The sequence below is a fragment of the Maniola hyperantus genome, chromosome 9, assembly GCF_902806685.2.
Source record: "Maniola hyperantus chromosome 9, iAphHyp1.2, whole genome shotgun sequence".
In the NCBI taxonomy this organism is placed as follows: domain Eukaryota; kingdom Metazoa; phylum Arthropoda; class Insecta; order Lepidoptera; family Nymphalidae; genus Maniola; species Maniola hyperantus.
This window is the reverse complement of record NC_048544.1, coordinates 13,938,496-13,961,437: the sequence shown is the minus strand read 5'-3', so window position 1 is coordinate 13,961,437 and position 22,942 is coordinate 13,938,496. Positions and strand designations below refer to the sequence as shown.

At 36.7% G+C, this 22,942-nt stretch overlaps 2 protein-coding genes and 1 long non-coding RNA gene across 7 annotated transcripts in view; 1 reads left to right on the top strand and 2 right to left on the bottom strand.

Moving 5' to 3' along the window:
- The window catches only part of LOC117985538 (carboxypeptidase D-like), a 30,400-nt gene extending 18,066 nt beyond the window's left edge, over positions 1-12,334 (top strand). For all 5 annotated transcript variants that reach the window (XM_069500879.1, XM_069500878.1, XM_069500877.1 and 2 more), the window contains 12 exons: positions 189-345; positions 780-946; positions 2,178-2,288; positions 4,024-4,180; positions 4,976-5,188; positions 5,624-6,077; positions 7,070-7,242; positions 7,888-8,026; positions 8,775-8,977; positions 10,155-10,254; positions 11,741-11,881; positions 12,192-12,334. In XM_069500879.1, the coding sequence (XP_069356980.1) occupies positions 189-345; positions 780-946; positions 2,178-2,288; positions 4,024-4,180; positions 4,976-5,188; positions 5,624-6,077; positions 7,070-7,242; positions 7,888-8,026; positions 8,775-8,977; positions 10,155-10,254; positions 11,741-11,881; positions 12,192-12,304 (2,128 nt within the window). In that variant the 3' untranslated portion in view covers positions 12,305-12,334. The remainder of the gene's footprint in view (positions 1-188; positions 346-779; positions 947-2,177; positions 2,289-4,023; positions 4,181-4,975; positions 5,189-5,623; positions 6,078-7,069; positions 7,243-7,887; positions 8,027-8,774; positions 8,978-10,154; positions 10,255-11,740; positions 11,882-12,191) is intronic.
- A 3,261-nt stretch (positions 12,335-15,595) lies between these two features.
- On the bottom strand, positions 15,596-16,132 carry LOC138402748 (zinc finger protein 670-like). The gene has a single exon (XM_069500635.1). It carries the CDS (start codon positions 16,130-16,132, stop codon positions 15,596-15,598), a length of 537 nt encoding a protein of 178 aa, XP_069356736.1.
- Positions 16,133-17,359: 1,227 nt separating this feature from the next.
- On the bottom strand, positions 17,360-22,762 carry LOC138402795 (uncharacterized). Its single transcript, XR_011237132.1, has 2 exons — positions 21,151-22,762; positions 17,360-20,100 (listed from the first exon to the last, which is right to left on the bottom strand). It is a non-coding gene; the product is annotated as an uncharacterized lncRNA (long non-coding RNA).
- Positions 22,763-22,942: the final 180 nt, after the last annotated feature.

Genomic DNA, 22,942 nt, shown 5'->3' with positions numbered 1-22,942 from the left:
ACTCTCCAGGTCTTTATCTATACCCATGCAAAAAATCACGTCAATCCGTTGCGACGTGATTGAAGGACAAACAAACACACTTTCGCATTTATAATATGGGTACTGATAATCTTAATTCTTAAGAGATGTTTTATTGTTGTGTGCTTGTTTATTTGACACCCATATCAAAAACATTTCCAAAATCCCAGGTACGTGCTGGCGGGTGGCATGCAGGACTGGAACTACCTTCACTCCAACGATATGGAGCTGACTCTGGAGCTCGGGTGCTACAAGTTCCCTCCCGCGGACGACCTGCCCACTTACTGGGAAGACAATAGAGAGGCCCTCCTGCAGTTTATTGAGGAGGTATGAAAAATTAGTTATTGCAACGAAAGAAAACTAATGGAATTTAAAAAAAATTTTTTTTCTTAAATTTGAGATGGCAATCGGGGAAGTTACGTCCCGCACATCCGCACAGCCTCCGCGCTAACCCAGTGCAAGCGAGTGCGGGTGTCCGGGTCCCCCCTACCTCATACCCCGATTTCCATCTCTACCTGTCGCAGACTATACCTATGTCTTCTTCTTTCTGTCCTTATCTCACGCTATGTGAGGTCGGCACAATATGTTTTCTTCTTCCACTCGCTTCTATGCGATACATATGAGTAACCCTTCTTCTTCAAAGATTGAAAGTTCCTCAGTTGAAAAGGTCGAAGGCTAAAACTGAAAAGGCCTGAGAATTGAGAAATTCTGCATCTTGAAAAATTGAGAAAGACTGTTCAAAAATTGTTCCCATTTCTCAGGTCCACAAAGGCGTCAATGGATTCGTCCACAGTCACATCGGCCACGGGCTAGCGAACGCGACCATATTCGTATCTGGCATCCATCACACTGTAAGATCTGCCAAAGACGGTGACTACTGGCGTTTACTCACGCCTGGCACTTACAACATCACTGCGAGCAAAAATAAGTGAGTTCCACATACAAACCGGCCACAGTCTAGCAGACGTGACCATTCATCACACTATAAGATCTGCCAAAGATGGTGACTACTGGCGTTTACTCACGCCTGGCACTTACAACATCACTGCGAGCAAACATAAGTGAGTTCTACATACAAATCGGCCACAGTCTAGCGAACGCAGTCATATTCATATCTGGCATTCATGATACGCTCTGATAGACACAGTGACTATAGTCGTTAACTGCTGGCACCTACATCACTGTGAGCAAAACCAAATAAGTTCCACATACACATTTTTTTTTTGCCATTGGCCATGGGCTAGCAATCATTCAATGTACACTGTTCATATTGCCATATTATAATAGTTAATGTTGGGTGCATTGTAGAATAAGTTGTGAAGGCCAGCAGCGCAAATAATAAAGGAATTGGATCTGTAACCGATTTCAGTTGATGGAATATGCAATTGGGTATTTTCCTACTTTTGAATTTGATAAATATTATTACTTTTTTATAAACTAGGATAAAAATAATGACGTACGCTGAAAAAAATATTAAAATCCAACAAAGATTTACAAAGTTACAGGCATTTTAATTTTGGAGTGGGAGGGTCTTCTATTCCTTTCTCGTAAAACGAAAATTTGTATGAAACCGCACGAAGCTACTATGGCAGCTCCTACCTTCCGCCTCAGGAAAGTCCAAAAGTGATTTGTGGGTATGGGTATAACCTTTTATAATAAAATCCCACAAACTATTTTGGACTAACCTTTGCATATGTTTAAAAAATCTATTAAAAATATGCTCCTGAAAAAAGCATATTACACAATTGAAGATTATCTAAATGATAAAAGAGCGTGGATTTGACCTGCAGCTCGTTCCAGCAACGCACAAGACTGCAAATACTATTTTATACATGGCATAATCTTGTACTTATATCAAATATTTGAAAAGAGCAACCGCCGAGTTTCTTGCTGGTTCTTCTCGGTAGGTAAGGCATTCCGAACCATCCAACTATTCGAAAGTACTTGTAAAAGTTTATTTGAATAAAAAAGATTTTTATTTTATTAGTAAGGTGTGACGTCAAAATTCTATATTATTTGTTATTTGATCGATTTAATTAGTTTTTTCAGTTTACGTCATTTTTATCCTAGTTTATAATAAAGTATGTAATTAAAAAATTGGAGTCAAATACCCAATTTTGTAAACTACCGCTTTTTAAACAATTTTTTTCTGTTCCTAGTTATGAGAGTATGACGGAGCAAGTAACAGTGCCAGTGAACGGTTCAGTGAGTCTCAACTTCACGCTGATGCCCGACGACCCGCAACACTGGTCCTCAGCATACGACTTCCGGTAAGTGCACGGGATAATCAACCTAACTGCTATGCATATTGCGTTGATATTTCTATGGCAAGAATCAGGCTGCCTGTTCACTGGTGCGGAGCGGAGTTGAGATGTGTTGAGCAAACCAATCAGATTGTCGGTAAATAACGCGATAAATTTATTCCGTCATCTGACAAAACTCTGATTGGTCAACTAAACACATCTCCGCTCCGCTCCGCAGCAGTGAACAGGCAGCCTCAGACGGTTGTAATATCAAAATACTTATGTATTTTGATACATATGGCTTTGTTATAAAGGTTACTTTACCTTGTCTTAACGTTTATTCTTATCATATTATTCTATGAACTATTATTATATGTATTTGGCTGTTAATATTTTATTTGACTGTTAATACTTCGTCATCATATCATTAAGTTTCTATTCATTGTGTTAAGGCGAATACGGTATTTGACTATTTCAAAAATAAATTATTTCTCAGTGACTATTAAATAGAGGGTCTTCCAAAATACGTAAAATCCACGTCCTTTGTTAGTTTGATGTGTGATAACCATTTTAAATTGTCGATTAAACTAAAAAAATCGCATCAAATGATTGTGGCGTCACATACCGGTATTTCATAGAATATCGCATACTAGGCGCGCGTTTTGACGTTTGATAAAAAGTAACTGATTTGACTAGCTGTCAAATACCGGATTGTCTCCCTAGCTAACCAACATAATTTCTAAAATCACCAAAAATATTACATGTTCTTTATCGCACGATTATAAACTGACTGTTAATTCATAGGCTATTCTATTCTCCTTAGCATACAATATTTTCTCATAACTTACTTTATTATTCGATATTAAATATAATGTTATATAAGGGATTCATTTATATATAAAAGTTATATTTTTAATAAATATATGTATCGGCTTTGTGTGTTGTTTTGCACTAACTGTCTGCTCTACTAATATTATAATTATAAATGAATATATTTCACGATATTTTTGATGAGAAAATTTCTTTAGGCACTTTAAGCGATTTTGGGATGGTTAAAAAAAAATTTCAAGGTCTTAGTCATCATCGACAAGCTAATGTCAATAGAACTCAGAGTGTAGGATATATTTAAAGACTAATGTTTTTGGTTTTAATTTGCAAATTATGAACATGAAATTTTTGGTACTTCTCTTTCTTTCTCTTGTCCTTGTCCATTTCATTTGGGGTCAGGCCTCCCTTGTACAGTAGCCAGCAAGAAATATTGTACATCGACCTTTAGAATGAGCTTTGTAGAGCGTTCTCTCTGTCACTCATACCTATGTGACGTTTTGTCGGTCTCAACTTCAAGAACCAAATTACAACGTTGATTGAGCCTCAATAGCTCAACCGGTATAGGAGTGGACTGAAAACCGAAAGGTCGACGGTTCAAACCCCGCCCGTTGCACTATTGTCGTACCTACTCCTAGCACAAGCTTGACGCTTAATTGGAGAGGAAAGGGGAATATTAGTCATATAAAAAATTGCTAATATTCTTTGAAAAAAAAACGTTTTCTCCACTAAATTGACATTGGCGGAATTATTGCGGACTACAAAACCGCAGTACAAAGAGCCATAGAGAAAAAAAGAAGAAGAAGAAGACAGAGGCAGAGTTCGATGTGCAATATTTCCTGCCGGGTATTGTAAGTATTTCATAGTTCGTAGTTTTCACTTCTATCGGCAGTCCCCACTGACTGCCAATTTTTTATTTTTTTCTTTGTACGTGTAGCGTGCTGGAAAATATACTGGACACCGAGTATCACTCGCCGCTGGACATTTACGCGGAACTGGCCGAGCTGGAGAATAAGTATCCTGAGATCGCGGAGTTCCGAGCTGGGGACAGCATGAAGACTGCCACGCTGCATGAGCTCAAGCTTACCGAAGATGTGAGTAGACTTTTCTTCTTCTCCTTCTTCTAGTGCCATCTCTTATCAGAGATTGGTACTAATTCTGATGAAAACTAAATTTTAGAGTACTCGCATTTTTTCTTATTTGATAAGGATGGCAAACTTAATTTAAGTTACAACTGTCAAATCTGGTAACTTTAGGTGTCTTGAGCATAGTGCTTAAAGTAGAGTAGCCCTAAAATTTAGAATCTTTAATTTCAAATTTATATTCCATCCTCTTTTAGCAATATTTAAAAAAAGATGCAGATACATTAAATTTAGTTTAGAGACAGACATAAACTCAAAATCTCTAAAAAAGTCTCTAAGTCTAGTCTAGGTTTAGAGAAAAACATAAGAATCGACGCCATTCAACCACTAGTGAAAGTTCGTAAATCTATATCTATACTCTATACTATTATATAAAGAGGTAATGTCGTTAAGTTTGTTTGTAGGGGGTAATCTCTGGAACTACAGAACCGATTTTAAAAATTCTTTCACCAGTAGAAAGCTACATTATTCCTGAGTGACATGGGCTATACGGGATCTTTAAAAACCTAAATCTACGCGGGCGAAGCCGCGGGGATCAGCTAGTTCATTAATATAGTACGCGGCAGAAAATAATGATAATAATTTAGAATGACATTTCGGCTTTGTAGAGCGTTTTTTCTGTCACTCATACCCTTATGACGTTTTGTCGGTCTCAACGACAGAGACATTGCACTGCAAATCCGGTATCTCCTACAGATCGATGTACATTATTTTCTGCGGCGTACTGTACAACATTATTTCTTCTAGAGCGGCGCACCAGAAGAAACCAAGTTTCACATTGCCCTAGTAAGCAACCTCTACGGATCGCAACCTGTAGGCCAAGAGATACTCCTGAACTTCGCCCGCCACATCTCTACTGCGTACAAAATTGGTGAACCCAGGCATAAGAGGCTGCTGAAAAACGCTGTCCTACATTTCATACCTAATTTGGACCCGCTTTTTGGAAAAATGTTGAAAGAAGTAAGCCTTTCATTCTTTCATAGACTATAAACATTTTGCAGCAACTATTTTGTGTAAGTTATCTCAGTTCAAAATTAAATTACTTAATTTAACTTTTTCTAGAGATTTCTAAATATCGTGCTAATGAGTTAGGCAGTAACTATACCACTAGAGCAATATTTAAGAATCTTAGCGATCTTTTTTTTTCGGAAAATTTGGAAAAAACAAATAGGTAAATAAAATAATTAAATTACCTACTTAAATAATATAGAAAATTTGCAGTCATATTTTTTTTTGTGAAACGCGGCGTAAAATACCAATGGACAGATTGAAATTGAAGTTTTGCAAAACTTGAAGAGATGTTATAGAAAATGCTAGTGTAGTTTTTGTATATAATATTGAAAGTGTACTAAAACCCACACAACTAGACAAATAATACTATAAATTCATTTTCAGTATGACCACTCAGAAAAATGCGATTTAGAAGCCCTAGAAGAAGAATTCGGCGACAGCGTTTACAGTTATTTAACCAAAAAGGATCAAAACCCACTATCCAACTATACCAGGGAAAAAGCATTCGTAGGATTATTAGAGTCAGAAAAATTCGATTTGGTCATAGAATTGGCTTCCGGAACCGAAGATGTGACTATCCCAAACTTTTCCAAAGATATCTACGAGAAAATCGCTCTGAAATACCAGGACAACAGAACTCCTAGCAGTCAGTACAAGTGTAAAGAAACTAGTAATGTGGGGCATGAGAACTTGTTGGATTTGGTGTTCGAAAGGTTTAATATCCCGATCATTTCCCTTGGACTAAGCTGTTGTAAGATGCCCTTGGAAACTGACATCGCTTGGGTTTGGAGGAATAACTTGCGCGGGATCATGAAGATTGTTGAGCAGGCTTCCACTGGTGAGTCTGTCTGAGTCACATCTGACTGTCAAAAAATCGATGTACATATATTTAAAAAAAACTTTTTGGGAGTCGGTTAAAAAGAGTTATTTATTACCTATTTTGAATAAATCATTTGACTTTGACTTTGAGTTTTGATTTAATTCGATTTTTGATAGTTAACAATCATCATCATTTCAACTTAATGCCAATACTACTGCGTACGGATTTAAATATACAACGTTAGTTTTAGTTAAAGCAAAAATCGAAACACGTGTCGAATATTTTTACATCCATACTAATATTATAAATGAGAAAGTGTGTCTGTCTGTCTACTAGCTTTTCATGGCCCATCCGTTTAACCGCTTTCGATGAAATTTGTTATAGCTATAGCTCGCATCCCGGGGAAGGACATAGGCTACTTTTGATCCCGGAAAATAAAAGAGTTCCTACGGGGTTTTAAAAAATCTAAATTCACGCGGATGAATGATGCATCATCTAGTAAAGAATATATTTACAAAGTTTCAAAAATATTTAATGAAAATTTACGAAGTTATAAGCTTGTTGTGTTGAGGCGTTGTCATCGCAAAAACATGGTCACCCCAAGCGAGCGGCTGTGAGCGAACGGGACGGCTGGCGTCGATCGTGCGCGCTCCCGCTCGCGCGGCTCGAATCAGCTGGTGCATGGTCATTCAACTAGTAAAGTTAAAGTAAAATATGCTTTATTGTACACCAAAACCAAAACAGTAGACATATAACAAAGATAGCATGTACAATAGGCGGCCTTATCGCTAAAATAGCGATCTCTTCCAGGCAACCTTACGGTAGAGGATTTTATACTAGGTGTTCAAACTTGCAGGATTTTAAAGTATTTTTTGGTCAAAATATAACCCGTAGTAAAAATGATTGCAATCGATTCTGTTACTGATTCTGAACAAACTGCTTTCAGGTTTTGCGTATACTAACTAACGTTGTATACTTTACTTATATTGTAATTTTTTACTTGGTCGCAGGTGTGGTAGGCTACGTGACCAACGAGCAAGGGGGTCCGATGCGCAGTGCGGTAGTGGCCATCGCAGGATCGGCGCGGCAGTACCGCGTGTCACCTAACTTGGCGCACTACCGCGCCTTGCTACCTCCCGGCGACTACCGCGTCATCGTGCGCTGCCACGGATACCGCGACCAGGTACTCGTGCCAATAAGACGAAGAAATGAATTTCCCCTTTCCTCTCCAACTAAGCGTCAGGCTTGTGCTAGGAGTAGGTACGACAATAATGCAACGGGCGGGGTTTGATCCTGCAACCTTTCGGTTTTCAGTCCACTCCTTTACCGGTTGAGCTATTGAGACTCTAGTTGATTTAAATCATTCTGTCTCACTCACATATTATATACACGAGTACAGTGCGACAAGGCTCTTTTGGCGCGTGGCGAAAATAGAAACTAACGTGGCCGCCCATGTTATTCTTGATTGAATTGTCTAAGCCTTTGTTCTCCAACAGCGCCGCCATGTTAATGTCATGCAAGTGCCAAAAGAGCCTTGTCGTTTCTCAGAAATCTTACTTTTGAATGGCGCGAAAATATCTCAGCCGTCCATCCGCTATTGGTTGTTGCCTACGCGTCATGTTATGTACGCGCGAATTATGAGCGAGATAGCACGAGTGTCTGTTCTTGTGTTTAAAATCTTAACGTCAAGCAATAAGGTCTGTATTTAATTGGTGTAATTTATGTTTTAGCCGGTGTTTTCGCTTTTCTGCGCAAATAAATTTTGCCGATGCGATTTAAATAGTGTTAGTTTTTTTTTGTATAAACTATAATAATATTTTTCATTCAGATGCTCAGCTGGCGCGTGGTGGAAAACGTCATAAAGCAAAAGAACGTAACTTTACGTCGGCTTAACGCTGAACAAATACCTCACGCACAGTTCGACAAGTTAGCAGTGCAAGTAGACCCTGAAAGCGTTTATATTGAAGGTGCGTTAATAGGCTAAGAGAGAGAGAGATAGATGGAGAATGTCTGTAGAAGTAAAAGAGAGAGCGAGTGTCAAATGAACGTAACTTTACGTCAACTTAACGCTGAATACCTCACGCGTAGTTCGATAAGTTAGACTTCAAGTAGACCCTGATAGCATTTATATTGAAGTTGCGTTTATTAGTTAGAGATAGAGGATAACGAATATAGGAGTAAAAGAGAGAAAGAATGTGTCAAATGCCGAACGGATGCCTCTTGTGCAGTTCGACAATTGCGAGTAGATTAAGAAAGAAAAATATATAGATGGTGTATGTAGGAGTAAGAGAGAGAAAGCACTTAAACGTTTACAATTTTTTTCGACTATTATTTAGGCCTCTATTGTGTCAACGTCGAACTTGTACGATAAATTCTAGAATAGTTAAAATAATGGGAAAATTTATTTTCTCCTTTGTTATGATGAAACCAAGTGTGTTCTTTTATGTGTTTTTTATTTTTTTTCAAACCGGTCAAGTCCAAGAGACATTTTTTTTATGTAACCACAAATTCACGGTTTTCGGATTTGTCCCTTTACTTGTGCTATAAGACATTGCTATCTGTCATGATTCTAGGTTAACGGTGGGTTTCGATTCCCTTGACGAGTTTAGACAGACATACAGACAACGAAGTGATCCTGTAAGGGAGTAATCCTTTTTCTTTTCTGAGGTTGCGGAACCCTAAAAAAGAAATATAGTCGCTATTTTTGTATTCCAGGTTTGACCTTAGATCACGACAGCAATCCATTAAAAGACGTGACAGTCAAAGTGTATCCTCAAGACAGCACTAAAATGTTATCGAGCAACGTGAGCGACACGTACGGTCGGTTCGTTGTCACTTTACCTGTCAGTTATACCGGCAAGAATGTCATGATTTCGGCCACTAATGACGGCTTTATTGCGAAGAACCGGCTTATTAAGGTAAGACAATCCATACTAATATTATAAATGCGAAAGTGTGTCTGTCTGTTACCTTTTCAAAACCCATAACCGGTTTTGACGTGGTACAGAGAGAATTGACATAGGCTACTTTTTGGTTCGGAAAATCAAAACATTCCCACGGGAACTCATCGGCAGTTCCTCTGGTCCTGCAAATGTTTATGAGCGGCGGTCACTTGACATCAGGTGACCCCCCTGCTCGTTTGCTCGCTATTTTTCCGAACCATGTCTCATTAACATCGAAATAACGTCATTTTGACGTCAGCCGAAACAAAAATATACCATCAGCTCGAAACTTCAGTCTAGTGATGACGTCACTAAAATGGCGGCCACGCGCATTAGCAATTTGCGGGACTTATATCAGTAATGTGAGCGACACGTACGGTCGGTTCATTGTCACTTTACCTGTCAGTTATACCGACTGTTAGATATACAAAAATGTCATGATTTTGGCCACTAATGACGGCTTTATTGCGAAGAACCGGCTTATTAAGGTAAAACAATCCATACTAATATTATAAATGCGAAAGTGTGTCTGTCTGTTACCTTTTCATGACCCATTGTTGTGAACACAACAATATTATCATAAGCAGATCCTAGACAAGACCAACGGGGTCTGTGATCTGACCTAGAGACAAGGACAGCCTGACATTAGGCAAGAAACGGACAAAGGGAACTGCAAATTTTATCTTAAACACGTCACGTTAACGGACTTTTACATAAATCAATTCTCAACACAAAAATAAAGGAAAACTCAAGATCCGGCTCGAAGGACCACTTGTTTGTACCTTAGGCTTACCAGCTCCTGACCAATAGAATAAGGTATAAACACGCATCTGTTTAACCGATTTTGACGAAATTAGGTACAGAGATAGCTTGCATCCTATGAAAGGACATAATATGCTACTTCTTGTCTCGAAAAATCAAAACATTCTCATGGTATGGTAAAAAATCGAAATCCACGCCGAAGAAATCGTGGGCATCATCTGTTTAGTACAGAGATAGCCTGCATCTCTTAGATGGATATAGGCTCATTTTTATCCCGGAAAATAAAAGAGTGCCCACCAAAACTTACGCAGACCAAGTTGCGGGCATCATCTAGTAAATAATATCTTAATGTGTCTGAGTGTTTTATTAACTGAAAATATTTTGTTTGTAGCTAAACCCAAGCGGGAGTGAGACACCTAACGTGCTGTTGAAGTTAGAGGAGGACGACTATGTTTTGGGGATGCCCCGTCTCATTTTTGTAATGTTAGCAGGTATGACCTTTATACTTTTTCAATATTATACTTTGAAGTGTTCTTGTCAATAGTTACATTTATCTCTGTCGCACGCATACGCAGTACAAGGTGTAATTAGAACGGTAACAAAAAGTTATATAAATCCCGCAAATTGCTATTGTGCTGGAATGTCTCATTTACATCGAAATGACGTCATTTTGACGTCAGCCGAAATAAAAATATACCATTAACCATTAGCTCGAAACTTCTGTCTAGTGCTGACGTCACTAAAATGGCGTCCAAGCGTATTAGCAATTTGCAGGACTTATACTACCTATTATAGAACCAACGAGAGATTGCGTTTTTGACATAAGTCAGTTACATACAAAATATTGTGTGCCCTCTCGCACACATTACTTTGATATCTGACACCGAAACGTCAAAAAAGCAATCTCTCGTTGGCTCTACAATAAACCAACGCAATACCAATAAGCATTTGTCTTATGCTTGTAGTTTTTTCAAATCCGCAATGTATAGCGTGAAAAACTCGGGGTCAATGCCCCGCCTACGATGCGGCAATAAACCCGCACACGATCTACACAATGTTCGTTGACCTCTAGCATGACTCATATTTTTTATTTGCGATACATTGCGAACTTTTAAATATTTTTTTTCGCGTTTTTTTGTGATATTTTAACAGTAATCATTTCTCTTACGATATTTACAAACTTTATTACAAAGTTTTTTTTAATTTATAGGCCTGCTGGCAACTGATAATATAGCCTAAGATGGAGCATGCTTGCCTAGAAGATGCCTTTTCATATTTAATTTATTTCTGATACTACCTTACCTGTTTGTTCCAATTTCCGGTACCTCGGTTCGATCTTCCAAAACGACGGTAATATTGACCGAGACGTGAACAATAGAATGAATGCGGGATGGATGAAATGGCGACAGGTCTCAGGTGTTACATGCGACCCGCAAATGCCCCTTAAACTTAAGGGGAAAATCTATAAAACAGTCGTTAGACCTGTCACATTGTATGGTTCAGAATGTTGGGCGGTAAAAGGGACGGATGAAAGGCGAGTACATGCGACTGAAATGCGAATGTTGAGATGGATGTGTGGTGGGACAAGGATGGATAAGATAAGGAATGAATATATAAGGGGTAGTTTGAAAGTAGCGCCAGTGGTAGAAAAGATGAGGGGTAATAGGCTGGCATGGTATGGGCATATAATGCGGAGGGAAGAAAGCCATGTCACTAGAAGAATGTTAAGTATGCATGTGGAAGGAAAAAAGAGGAGAGGACGACCAAAGAAAAGGTGGATGGATTGCGTGAAAGAGGATATGCGTGAAAAAGAGGTGGATAATACGTTGACGAATGACAGGAATGAGTGGAAGAAGAAGACATGTTGTGCCGACCCCACGTAGCGTGGGATAAGGTAAGGAAGAAGAAGAAGAAGACTACCCCCGACGGTGAAGCCGATCCGTAAAAAAACTTGACTTCAAAAACATGTTCTTTCAGGTGTTGTAGGAGTGGCTCTAGTGGCGCTCGGAGGCTGGTGCTTCAGCTGCAGGCAGCAGACGAAGGAAGCGCGGAGGGAATACCTCTTCACACAGATACCCTCCGACGACAAGCGCCCGCTCTGTGAGGACGCTGCCTTTGGTAAGCCTCAACACAGACTCTGTCTGTCTGTCTGCTAGCCTTTCACGGCTCATTTGTTCAACCGTTTTTGACGAATATAGTATAGAAAAATTAGTTTTATTTTAGACTAGCTTTTTTCCGCGTGGACTACACAAATTTCCCCTTAGGAGTTGAATTTTCAAAAATCCTTTATTAGCGGATGGGTACGTCAATAGCTATGCCAAATTTCAGCCCAATCCGTCCAGTGGTTTGACCTGTGCGTTGATAGATCAAGATCAGTCAGTCAGTCAGCTTTTCCCTTTTATATATTTAGATAATTTTCATTTTGCAGATATAGTCCGAAAGCCTTACTACGACGAGGAAGAACTGCCTCCCACGGAAACAGATTCTGAAGAAGACATCGTACTGCTAAGCTCGGAGAAGAATTGGAAACATGAAGAATAACACTGGGTTTATATAAATTTGGAGGAGCTAGCGAATAAAAGTAGATTCGTAGTATTGATGCCTTCAAAAGAAGAGAAAGAAAGAAAGAAAAACATTTATTTCTTAAATTGTGCCACACATCACATCTTGTAACTAAGGCTGAGATCTATAAACGCCCTGTGACTTTGCTCAGACTTAAGATCGAGTTAAAACGAGACAGATTTATGTGAGAGATATAGCTCTGTCTCATTTTAACTCTGTCTTAAGTCTAAGCAAAGTCAGGGTGCGCTCTATAGATCTCACCCTAAGAGTTGGTTATAACCGGGATAACCTTTCTTTTTTTGTCTTCTTTCTAATTTCTGTCTTTTTCGCGAATAGGCATCAATCTAGGCAAGAAACTTTTCACTTTAGGTTGTGCATTATCACTTGCTATTAGGTGCGATTACAATCAAGCACAATCCGGAATCGACGAACAGTCCTACAGGTCTAAATCTAGTGGCATCATTTTCTGCAGGGAGCATTATGAAAAGGATAGTAATACACTGGTACTGATTCTACCGCGACTAAATTTTAGAGTATTTGCATCTTTTTCTTACCAATGTAATAAGAAAAAGGACAGACAAACTTAATTTAATTTAGAACTGTCAAACCGCGCGACTTTAGATTAGGCTCCAATCGCGATCGTGTCGTTTAGAGTGCACTAAAGTTTGGAGTCTTCTAATTTAATTTTTTTTTTAATTAAAATATTTTTAATATTAAACTTTTACAAGTATTTTTGAATCGTCAGATGCATCTGATTCGGAATGCCTTTCACTCATTCATTAGAAAATTCATTCTCCGTTTCTCTTCTTTTTAGCAATATTAAAAAGAAAAAGTTACTCTAAATTTAGTTTAGACAAAAACATCAGAATCGACGTCATTGAAGTCCTGTCAAGTTAGTTTAGATTAGAGTTTGTTACAACAGAATAAGCGATATGTGTACGTATTTTATACTTTTCCGTTAGCTCCTCATGTTTAACATATCAAATATTTCATGTTTCGTCGAACGTCTCGAAGATCGTAAGCGCGTAAAATTATGGTGGAAAGTACGGTAAAACTAATAAAATTGTAATTAGTTAGGTTAGTTAATAGGGCTTATTTTTCAATCCTTAGATAACTTAACCGAGGAATAATATTGTAATATTGGCAGATTTTTCTACACAAAAACTGTCATGCGTTAAACTTATTTTATTTGGCATTTGGTGATTCTATTGTATCTCTAAGGTAAAAGGACAGATCTAAATGTATTGCTGTCCCTTTCAAAATGCTCATTACGGAAAAGGATAGCACTAGATTTAGATCTGTCCATTCAATTCAATTTAGAAATCTAATCATGTTGTACACAATCCTCTGAACTAAATTGACAGGTCTAAATTTAGTGTTGTCCTTTTCCGCAGAGAGCGTTATGAAAAGGATAGCATTATATTGAGATCGTGTACAAAAGAATTAGCCGCAAATTGCCTCAAGCCTGACACTGACAATAATTTAGCCTAATATGTGATTTCATATAAACATAATAATTTATGTACTAACTAGCTTATGCTCGCGACTTCGTCCGCGTGGACTACACAAATTTCAAACCCCTATTTCACCCCCTTAGGGGTTGAATTTGCAAAAATTCTTTCTTAGCGGATGCCTACGTCATAATAGCTATCAGCATACCGAATTTCAGCCCGATCCGTCCAGTAGTTTGAGCTGTACGTTGATAGATCAGTCAGTCAGTCAGTCAGTTACTCACCTTTTCCTTTTATATATATAGATTTTGTAATTTGAAACCTGTTTCCGATTTAACTTAAAAAATAATGATCAATCCTTCTTAAAACTTATGAAATGAGGTTAGTGAATAAAAAAGACTATTCGATAATATATTCGTCCAATTTATTTTGCCAGTATTAGATTTTTTATACAATTGGTATTAAGTATTTTGAAATTATTTAAAACAAAAAAAATTGTTCTTGTCTTTATGCAATCGCAAAACATAATACCTAATGAAGTACACATTCCAAATACCTAATCGCATTTAATTTTACTTTCACAGATTTTTTTATTAAGTCTTGTGACTTGAATGAAAATAAACTTTATTTTCATGATCCGATACATCGCATTTTATAATCGATTTAATATTAATCGTATTCTTTTTAGAGCTGGTAACATCATCTGAATTCCAAAATTATTCGGAAATAAAACCACTTTGCTACATTAGTTTTCCGACCTACTTACTATATTCCTACTTAATATATTTTAAATGAATTATTTTAACTATTCGAGAACTTTATCTCATTAAACTAGCAACAATATAAAAATAGAATTTTCAACATTTTGATGATACATTTGAATTTATTGTATGAATCTCGTGAAAAAAAGCAATAAAAATTTTTCTTAGCAATATAATAGCGTAAGTTTTTAATTGTGTGAAGTATACCCCCATCAAATTATAAAAGATGTATAGAAAAATTAGAAAACTTTACAAAATACTTGATTTTTTACAAAATATATAATTTATTTAGCTTATCTTATTAAAAACGTAATGGAAACTTTTAACGATATTAACAAAATTTTAGATGTAGAATATACTCTTTTTAGAATTAGATATTTGAAATCTATTTATAAAATAATATTTAAAAAATGTATTATTTTATTGGTGCTCTTTGCCTTACATTTTATATTTTTTGATAAGATATTGAATGCAATATTGTGATAATTTAATTAGAATATAATATACAGAATAAATGAATAATTTAGAAATCAATTGAGTATATTATTTATTTCTCATAACATTATTTGCGTACCTCGCTTACTTCTTTCATAGACAGCTTTAGTTATGCTTCCATATATAAGCTTCATATAAGTTACTAGATGATTCCCGCGACTTCGTCCGCGTGGTTTTTAAAAATCCTATGGGAACTCTTTAATTTTCCGGGATAAAAGGCAGCCTATGTACTTCCCCGGGATGTAAGCTAACTCTGTACCAAATTTCATCAAAATCGGTTAAACTGTTGGGCCGTGAAAAGCTAGCAGACAGACACACTTTCGCATTTATAATATTAGTATCGATTTTAGAAGTTAATATTCTGAAATTGCTTTCCGAACTGATGGTAGTCTTGATAAGCCACAAGAAGAAATACAGATATTTGAATTTCACTAAGGCTTTACGAAGGTACGTTCTCACGTGCAAGCTGTCGTTTGCAATCTTTCAATAAGAGCCATGTCCCCAGAGTCCTGAGCCTTCTCCGGTGGCGGAGTGAGACATGCGGCTCACGAATATGACGAAGGCTATTCGCCAGTGGTAGTGTGAGCTCCCATATTATGCTTCCTTAGGCTACTTTGTTTTGCACATTTGTATTCGCAAATCTTACAGGAATATGGCTTATCGCCAGAGTGGGTTTTCATGTGTGCCACTAGACTCTTACTTTTTGTACATTTGTAATCGCATAATTTACACGCGAAAGGTTTTATCCCAGTGTGGGTTCTCATGTGCGTCACTAGATGGCTATTTGTAATACTTTTGTAATTACATAATTTACACGCGAAAGGTTTTATACCCGTGTGAGTTCTCATGTGTGCCACTAGACTCCTACTTTTTGTACATTTGTAATCGCATAATTTACACGCGAAAGGTTTTATACCAGTGTGGGTTCTCATGTGCGTCACTAGATTACTATTTCTTGCACTTTTGTAATTGCATAATTTACACGCAAAAGGTTTCACACCAGCGTGGGTTCTCATGTGCTTCACCAGATTAATATTTATTGTACATTTATAATCGCATAACTTGCAACAAAATGGCTTATCGCCAGTGTGAATTAGCATATGCCTCTTGATATCACTTGGATATTTATATTTGTTCTGGCAAATCTTGCAAGTGAACCGTCTTACTTCAGTATGAGTCTTTATGTGTTTAACTAAGATACTTTTTCGTGTAAATATTTTGCGACAAAAATCACAAATAAACCCTCTTTCCTCAGTTTGTGAACTATTTCGTAACGAACATTGTATATTAATGACATTCTTCAAACAATCAGTTTTACTTTGTAGTGTTTTCGATACAATTACTTCACTGTACGTACTGGTTCAACTTCAACGTATTCTGTTGTAGAGACGTCATCCTGACTTGTTGCCTGATAACGGATATTTCCAGATGCAATGCTTTGACTTACACAAGACCTAACAGCTGTTCCGTCTCGTATTGGTACGACTTTATTAGAGAAAACATCATATAATTTGACAAAACAATCTGTTAATTGGTTGTAACGGCGACTGACTGTTGTATCGGCTTCTTCAGTTGGAGGCACTTTTATTTCGTTACTTGTCGCTAGACTCGCGGGCAGAGGAACGACTGGAATGAAACATTTTAACTATTACCTTGTTTATAAAAATATGTAAAACTAGCGACCCGCCCTGGCTTCGCATGGGTGCAATGTAGATACTAATGTGGTGTCATTGAGGTGACATTGCCTCGGAAACTCTCAAATGAGAGCATTTTTTTCAGACCTAATTCACATTATTTCAATTTCTCTAGGGATCTCTAATTTTTTGAGAATGAAACTATAGCTATAAACCATCCCCTTGAATCACTCTATCTATTGGTGAAAACCGCATTAAAATCCGTTGCGCAGTTTAAAAGATCAACGCGTTCATACATACAGACAGCGGGAAGCACAGACCAATAACTTATAGGATACAGACCGCTAACTCCATAGACGATGTTTGTTTCAGTAGTAAGGGGAAGTGGGAGGCAAGGAATTTATATAACAAATTGTCATTGTAGTAGTGATTGTCTGTCTCACATTTTATTGGTTTTTACTATGAGAATCCACAGGACCATCTCTTTCTAACTTTATATAATATATAGCAATTATATGCCCGGATTGTCGTAAATTAGGGATGGCGTGACAGCAGGAAAACCGTAACTTTTTAGTGATGTCCTTTTTACAGATTTTAACGGTTTTGCTATTAATTACCGATTTTCAGTATTTATCGGTAATCCTACTAATAATTATTTAGGAATTTAGTTTTTCAAAAGAAAAATCAAACAAATTTATCAAAATATAAAAACTTTATTTAGAATAAATAATAAGCGACTCTACCACCGGTTCGGAAAGCAGATTCTATTGAGAAGAGCCGGCAAGAAACTCAATAGTTGCTCTTTTTTTTGTAGTGTATTACATTATTTTAAGACTTGTATTCTATTTTAATTCTAAAGATTTTAGGTCTAAAATAGTTTTGTACCAGCTAAACAATGATGGGTTTGGATAGATATAACGCATGCTGTAGGTGCATATTTAAGTCAGCAGAAAGTGTATTGACATTATATAAGTCTTATGCAGGGTGCACATTTAATTAATTAATTATCTTTGCCATATTTAGTTGATACAAAATACATAAAATGATTTATTCGATCAATAGAAATGTCATCCTAAAAATAAGTGCAACCTCATAGTGCAACCCGCGCAACCGCCTCAACCCCTTGCACAGCTTAATCAATCTTATTATTTTTAGGTCAAAAAGGTTTTAAGGATCGTTACATTACATGAGTGTGAAAATCATACATTTGAAAACCACGCGTGTTACTTGCAACTCCGCACCACTAAAACTGTGGTTGCACCATCAAGCATATTTTTAGGATGATTGTAATTTTTTCATCCCAAAAACTCGAATTTTTAAATTATAATGATAAAGATTTATACAATACAAAATCACTGCAATAGCCAGAGCTTCAATGAGGATATCAGCTGTGTTTTAAAATATTTACGAAATTAGATGATTATGCTTCTATTATAAAATAAGAACAAAAAGTTTTTTTCCAAAAAACATATTAACTTAGAAAACTAATAAGTTTTGAAGTAGGTATTCAAAATATTACTTTAGAATTATAAGTGATTGCACAGGCGGATTGCGAGTTTTATATATATACTAGGTATTTAACATTTTACTTATGTGGTTAAGAATTTAGAAGCGCTCAATGAGGCTATAATTTAAAATATTATACTAGATAGATACATTATGAACCTGTCAGTATGCTGTATAACATATTATATTGGAGTGCAATCATCATCACATCAAAAGAAAAGTCTCGATTTACTGACTGACTCATCAACACCCAGCCCAAACACTTGGACCTAAAAAGTTGAAATTTTTGAAGCGAAATGCAATTTTCTAAATTACCACGGGATAGAGAATAAAGAGAAATAGAATTCCACCTGAGTGAAGCCATGGCGTGTCAGTTAGTCTGCGAACGGAAATGGCAAAATGATACGACTTTAATGTTGTTCAAGAGAGATAAAATAATAAAGTTAATCTTAATATATAAAAGGAAAAGGTGACTGACTGACTGACTGACTGATCTATCAACGCACAGCTCATACTACTTGACCGATCGGGCTGAAATTTTGCATGCAGATAGCTATTATGACGTAGGCATCCGCTAAGGATTTTTAAAAATTCAACCCCTAAGGGGGTAAAATAGGGGTTTGAAATTCGTGTAGTCCACGCGTACGAAGTCGCGAGCATATGCTAGTGAACATTAAAACATCAATTCAAACTTTTAACAGTGGCTTAAAACCTTAATTACTTTTGCGACGTACAGTTCTATAGCTTGCGCCTTTAGTAACTTTTGTCGCAATCAAATTTTCCATTTCCTTTCCCTTTTTTCTCGAATCAACATTATGTATTCTTCTATTGAAGTTAATACACCATTGTCTAACTTGCATTCTTATTACGAACAACCAAAAAGCTTTTAAAAAATCTGATTTATGCTCAACACAATCAAACCAAGATGTATTAATTTGTTCGAATTTGTTAATTAAATCTGAATATATGTAAACCTTACATATGTCTGGCAAAATTTTTTCAATGATAGATATACAATCCCATACCAGGGACAACAATTGATTGGATGGGTAGTACAATTTTTTGTTACTTGAATCAAATTCTTTCATTTCAATTAAAGTATGAAATGATTTAATTTCGTTAGACAATAGTGTATTTCGGCAATTTGGGCATTGCTCACAATTTAACTTTGGAAATAAATACCGACAAACTGCGCCGGCAATATAAGACAAAGCATTCGTTTGAAAAACGTTTTCAGGTGGAACATATTCTTCAATAAAATTTACGTTATGAATATCAGAACTGTAATCAACAAATCGTGTATCAAGTTTTGGTCTACTTACCAAATTACTTAGAGTACCGAGCATTTTATCACTATCGGCGGCGCAATTCGCATACAGAGATTTCCCGGTTGTAATGTTATTGATCAACAATGTTTTGAACAATGAAACAAAATTATGACAGTCCGGGTGTGTGCTAGAACCACCCTGACCTCTAATCTGAGAAAAGAAATTTTCCAGGGGATCCTGGTTTAAACGCGTCAGACTCAAAAATTTAACGCCTGAGATTAATCTAAGATCTGACCAAAGATGTTTTATAGTTTTAATGTCGTGTATAAAATTTCTTAAACACAATGGCTTACTTTCTCTTGAATCTGACGCATCGAATTTCATTGATTCTAGTTTCTTCACTGCTTCATTCCAAAAATCAAGATGAGTTGAATTTATAGATAAAGAATTACATAGGTCAGTACTGGAATAGCCGGAGGAGTTCAGGCTGCTGAATAAATTATGAATCAATAAAAGGATCTCAGCAGTGAAAAGTCCATTATCAATGTTTACAGATGGAGGACAATAACCATGTTCCAGTTGTAGTTGACGATAAGTGTTCATCTGTATTCTTAAGCTGTGCGCCACATCTCTGCTGAAGACTTGCGCAGCAAGTTTCACCTGTAATGCATAGTTATTTTTTATTAGATATGTTAATAAACTAAATTTGATAATGCTATTTAGATTTAAAGTAAACATTGTGGCTAATTCCATTGTACACAATCTCTAAACAAAACTAAAATGGCACGTCTAAATCTATTGCTATCCCTTTCATAATGTTGCTTGCGGAAAAGGATGGCACTAAATTTAGACCTGCTAATTTAGTTTAGTTTAGAGATTGTGTACAAGAGAATCGGCCCCATTGTGGCTAATTCCGTTGTACACAAACTCTAAGCTAAACTAAAATGGTACGTCTAAATCTATTGCTATCCCTTTCATAATGTTGCTTGCGGAAAAGGAAAGCACTAGATTTAGACCAGTTAATTTAGTTTAGTTTAGAGATTGTGTACTAGAGAATCGGCCCCATTGGGCTTAAAATATAATTAAAGAATTTAAATGAGTGGGTTGGAAATTCATAAGGATTCAAATTTTTGTTTAAAAAATTATCTTCTATGCTCATAACTATACTATCCTCAACCTAATTATCCTAATCCTAATAATATTATAAATGTGAAAGTGTGGATGTTTGGATGTTTGTTACTCAATCACGCAAAAACAGCTGAACGGCTTTGGATGAAATTTGGAATGGAGATAGATTATACCTTGGATTAACACATAGGCTGCTTTTTATCCCGGAAAATCAAAGAGTTCCCGCGGGATTTTGAAAAATGTAAATCCACGCGGACGAAGTCGCGGGCATCACCTAGTATGCTCATAATTATCTTCGACACTATTGGGCGCCGACCCTGGTTATTGGTACTTCTTGTTTTCATGGTGTCTATGTGATCATGTGATGAGAATTTTGTAAGCTGAAACTTAAAATGGACCAACAACAGGGTCTACAACCCATAGTTTCGGAGATAGTGCTTTCAAAAACGTGATCACATAGACACCACGAAAACAAGAAGTTTTAGTACCAACAACTAAGGTCTGCGCACCGTAGTTTTATTGGATTTTTCCATGGCAAGGACATTATCACAAAGCTATTGTTACAAAGCAAAAGTTACTTGCCTTCATCTTGTCATATGAATTTGGTTTCACATGTTTGTCTGTTAATTTGGTAGACCACCCAACACCTGCCACACCATCAACAGCAAACAGCTTCTCAATGTAGTCCCACTGAGCACGCTGACTCCCGATGAGCAAGTCCTTCTTCTGAAAATTATTGCGGAAACATTTGAGTAAATGTGGGACATCATATATATGATATATTTTGTTTCCTTCGATGACATAATGTATTATATTACACCCATCGTTGCCACTTCGAAGTAAATCTTCGCGTGCATCAGCTATTAATGAGTTTATCGCAGCAACATTGGCAGAGCCTTGATCTGATACTGTTGATCTCAAAACAAATCCTGTCTTTAATATTTCCTTAGTTAGTTCTTTAATAATGTTTTTTAGAAAGAAGGTTTTAATTCCATCTCGTACAAAATAAAATGCTATAGGTAGCTTCCAAGGTAAAAATATGCCCCGTAACATAAACACTAAAACTTTGTCAGCAACATTGTTAGTGCGTTCACCACCTCCTAGATCTTCAAATCCTTCAATAACACCGGTACCACTTCAGAATGCATGGACTCATGAGGAGCAGGACTCAGTGGTTGTGAGTAATGAGTAATAGAAGTTGTTGGCTCTAAAATAGACTGCTGAATTAAATCTGGTGACTTCTGTTTGTCAGGAATCGGGATATTTGGCAAGGGGTTTACTAAATCAATAGGACTTAAAATAACAGAAGCTTGCTCATTCTTACTTTGGTTGTCTGATTGTGAAGTCGATGGGATATCGACTATGTTAACATCGAAGGGTTTACCACGCTGTAAAGGGGATATCTCTAGAAATTTGTCAATTTTAAAATGTACTGGTTTAGTACCTTTTAGGGTTTTTAGTTTAGTTTTAGGGTTTTTAGAAGACTGTGTAATATGCAAATTCAGCGTGGGAATTGAATCTTTTGTCAATCTATTATTTACGATATACCGAGGTAAGAAATGGGATTCGCAAATCCTGACATTTTCTAATTGCCTAAGGGAGTACTTACGCAAATATGGACAGTTAAACAACCATGCCTTCCATCTAGTTGTGTCGGTAAAAGGTACGGCGTGTAAATGTAAGGTGCTTTTACACTTAGGTACACTACACTGCCTCATATCGGATAAAAAGGATACTAGGTAGGTATTTAGAAACACTAACAATTATTACTAAGCCTAAATTAGGTAGGCAAGTTTAAAGAGCACATCCACTATATCTCTAAATTAAAACAATCCCTTAAAAAACTGAAAATAGAAATATAAAACGAATATCCTGTTATAACTGCAGCACACTTCCAGGTTTAAACCACAAGGTTTACAACTCTCGCAATAGGAGAAAAATTAAGTTTTTTAGGTTAGGTTATAAAATCTCTCAAAACCGACATCACGTTTTTATTTTGAAATTCTATGTAATGAAAGCCGATTGGAGCTAATCACCGACCAATAATATTCGAGCAATCTTGAGAGAGTGTGCTGTATGTACATGTGCCTTTAATACTGTGTGAGTGGAGCGAGATAGTCCTGTGGATTTCGAAAGAGGAATAGAAAGTGCGAAAGAAATGGACTGATGCATCTTTTATGGCCCTCAGTTGACAGGGCCTGGCGGGAAGTGACTTTATTTTATACTATGTAAAGATGTCAAATGATAAATAATGCTATATAAAATATAATGCTAAGGTCTGAGCAGAATGTGCCGAAGGGCTGGGGCCTGCCTGCCTGTGAAATAATCAGAATGTAGGTATCTGTGTACTGGGGAGCCACATGTTAAAAGTACT